General features: G+C 43.8%; 1 protein-coding gene across 1 annotated transcript in view; it reads right to left on the bottom strand.

Moving 5' to 3' along the window:
* Positions 1-2,172, bottom strand: part of LOC101857972 (focadhesin) — a gene marked incomplete at its 5' end in the record, with an annotated part of 114,263 nt that overhangs the window by 110,305 nt on the left and 1,786 nt on the right. The window contains 1 exon segment of the mRNA XM_035971712.1: positions 1,081-1,317. Coding sequence (XP_035827605.1) covers positions 1,081-1,317 — 237 coding nt within the window.

Genomic DNA, 2,172 nt, shown 5'->3' with positions numbered 1-2,172 from the left:
AAAAAAAAAACCTAAAAAAAAAACCCCAACAAAAAAACCCCGAAAGCCTCATACTCACACGAGAAGACATTTTCAATACAATACATGTACTATGATTTCCCTAGAGCGCGTCGCCCTCCGGGAATTTGGGAATGCAGGGCATGTAATAATCCCCAACCACAAATACGAGTCAAGACAAGCAGTGCCAAACGGACATAAGATGAAGCTATGTGTGTATGCATGAGCAAATACAAATGTACTATAAACAGAAATCTACTTAGAGACGGGCCCTAATCAAGACTTCCAATAACTTGGACAGTAATCTAGAACTCCCTTAAGTTGAAAAATAATTCCTATCTGGCGTTCTGTAAAGCGCCTACTTAAAAAATCGTAAGTTGCCTTTAAAGCATGTCAGCTGATGACCCTGAGTTTCTTGCCGGTCGTTATGGCTGATGAGGCCCGTCCACACAAATAAAAGCCAAAGGCAAAAGTAATATAGGACTATCCAAGACGGCATGCTGTCAAAGACTGGTCTTTGAGTGTAAGTATGTAAGCGCGTGTGTGTGTGTGTGTGTGTGTGTGTGTGTGTGTGTGTGTGTGTGTGTGTGTGTGTGTGAGAGAGAGAGAGAGAGAGAGTGTGTGTGTGTGTGTGTGTGTGTGTGTGTGTGTGTGTGTGTGTGTGTGTGTGTGAGAGAGAAAAAGAGAGAAAGAGAGTGTGTGTGTGTGTGTGTGTGTACGTGTGTGTGTGTGTGTGTGTGTGTGTGTGTGTGTGTGTGTGTGTGTGTGTGTGTGTGTGTGTGTACGAGTGTGTGCATGTATGTCCCTGTGGGTGTGTTAAAAAACTTACTGGACAATGTTTTTTTTAAAGCACCAAACCCCCCCCCCAAAAAAAAAAAAACACCCCACACCAAAAAACCCAAAACAACAAAAAAAAACCCCCACCAAACTAACAACAAAGAAACCCCAACAGCTCGTGAATACTGCCCAGCAGAGAGGTAATGGATTCAAGATAAAAACAGAAATAATCCCGTAAAACCTGTTCACCTCAGAGGTACTAGTAGACAAGCTAAAAACCTTATTATACTTATCAATACTACTCACCACAGAGGCAATCGTCTCCGTCAGTGCAACCAACTGCAGAGCCAAAGAGCTGGCCTCCACTTGAAACTTGGCACCCTGGGTGAGCATTTCGACGCCGTAGGTGCGAAGTCGGACTGCCAACGCCTGCCATTCAGCACAGGGAACTGAGGATGACTCTTGTGAGACTTTATGGCAGAGAAGGTGGGCCACATCTTCCAGCATCTCAGAGGAGAATTTGGTAGCCTCGGCAGAATCCACCTGTTGATGATCATGAGAACAAAGCAATGGGAGAGATTGAGATTGAGATTGAGTAGATGTTTTACGGCACTATCGACTCAATTTTGGTCAACAAAGCAATGGCAGAAAAACGAATACTAAAACAGAAGTACAAAACCCTAGGGGAAAATCAGTTTAGTTATTATATTTTTATTAAGTTTTTTTCGAGGATGAGAAAAAAGAGAGGGGGGGGCGCCTTGGGGGTATATTCCTTTCTTTCTTAGATCATCATCATCATTCGTCTGTTTCACCCTGGTATTGGGTGAAGGCTACCGAGAAGAACTCTCCACCTGTCTCTGTTCTGGACGAGCTTCTCCGCCACCCCCCCCCCCCTCTGCTTAGTTTCCACATGCCTGAGATCAGCCTCTAGATTTCGCTCCAAGGTGGATCTGGCCCTCCTTTCTTTCTCTTTCCCTGGGGGTTCCATCCAAGATTATGTCTTGTCCCGGTTTTTTAAAAACTGGATCGAAAAAAGCACCACCCTCCTCCAACCCAAGAACCACAGCAATAAAATTAGAGATGTAAGTGTATTGTAGAAAATCTAAACGAGACATTTTAGACAGTTTCAGAGATACCTGCCGTCTTGAAGCGCAAGCGATCGCAACGATATTATACGACTTCAATACCAAAGGAGGAAGTACAGCCTCCACCAACGACCAACTAGTTAAATATAGTTGAGGTCTACGTGTAAGCTTCAGCTTTACTACTGTTGCTGTCTGCTTCTCAAGAAACATTTCTTGCGTGCAGCAAAGCTTTAATCTCTTATTTATCACATCGTATCACTGCTCATGTCCACCACCATATATTTATTATATTCCTATCCTAAGAGTGCCCCCC

The sequence above is a fragment of the Aplysia californica genome, unplaced genomic scaffold (assembly GCF_000002075.1).
Source record: "Aplysia californica isolate F4 #8 unplaced genomic scaffold, AplCal3.0 scaffold00487, whole genome shotgun sequence".
Taxonomy (NCBI): Eukaryota; Metazoa; Mollusca; class Gastropoda; order Aplysiida; family Aplysiidae; genus Aplysia; species Aplysia californica.
This window is presented reverse-complemented; position numbering and strand designations above follow the sequence as displayed.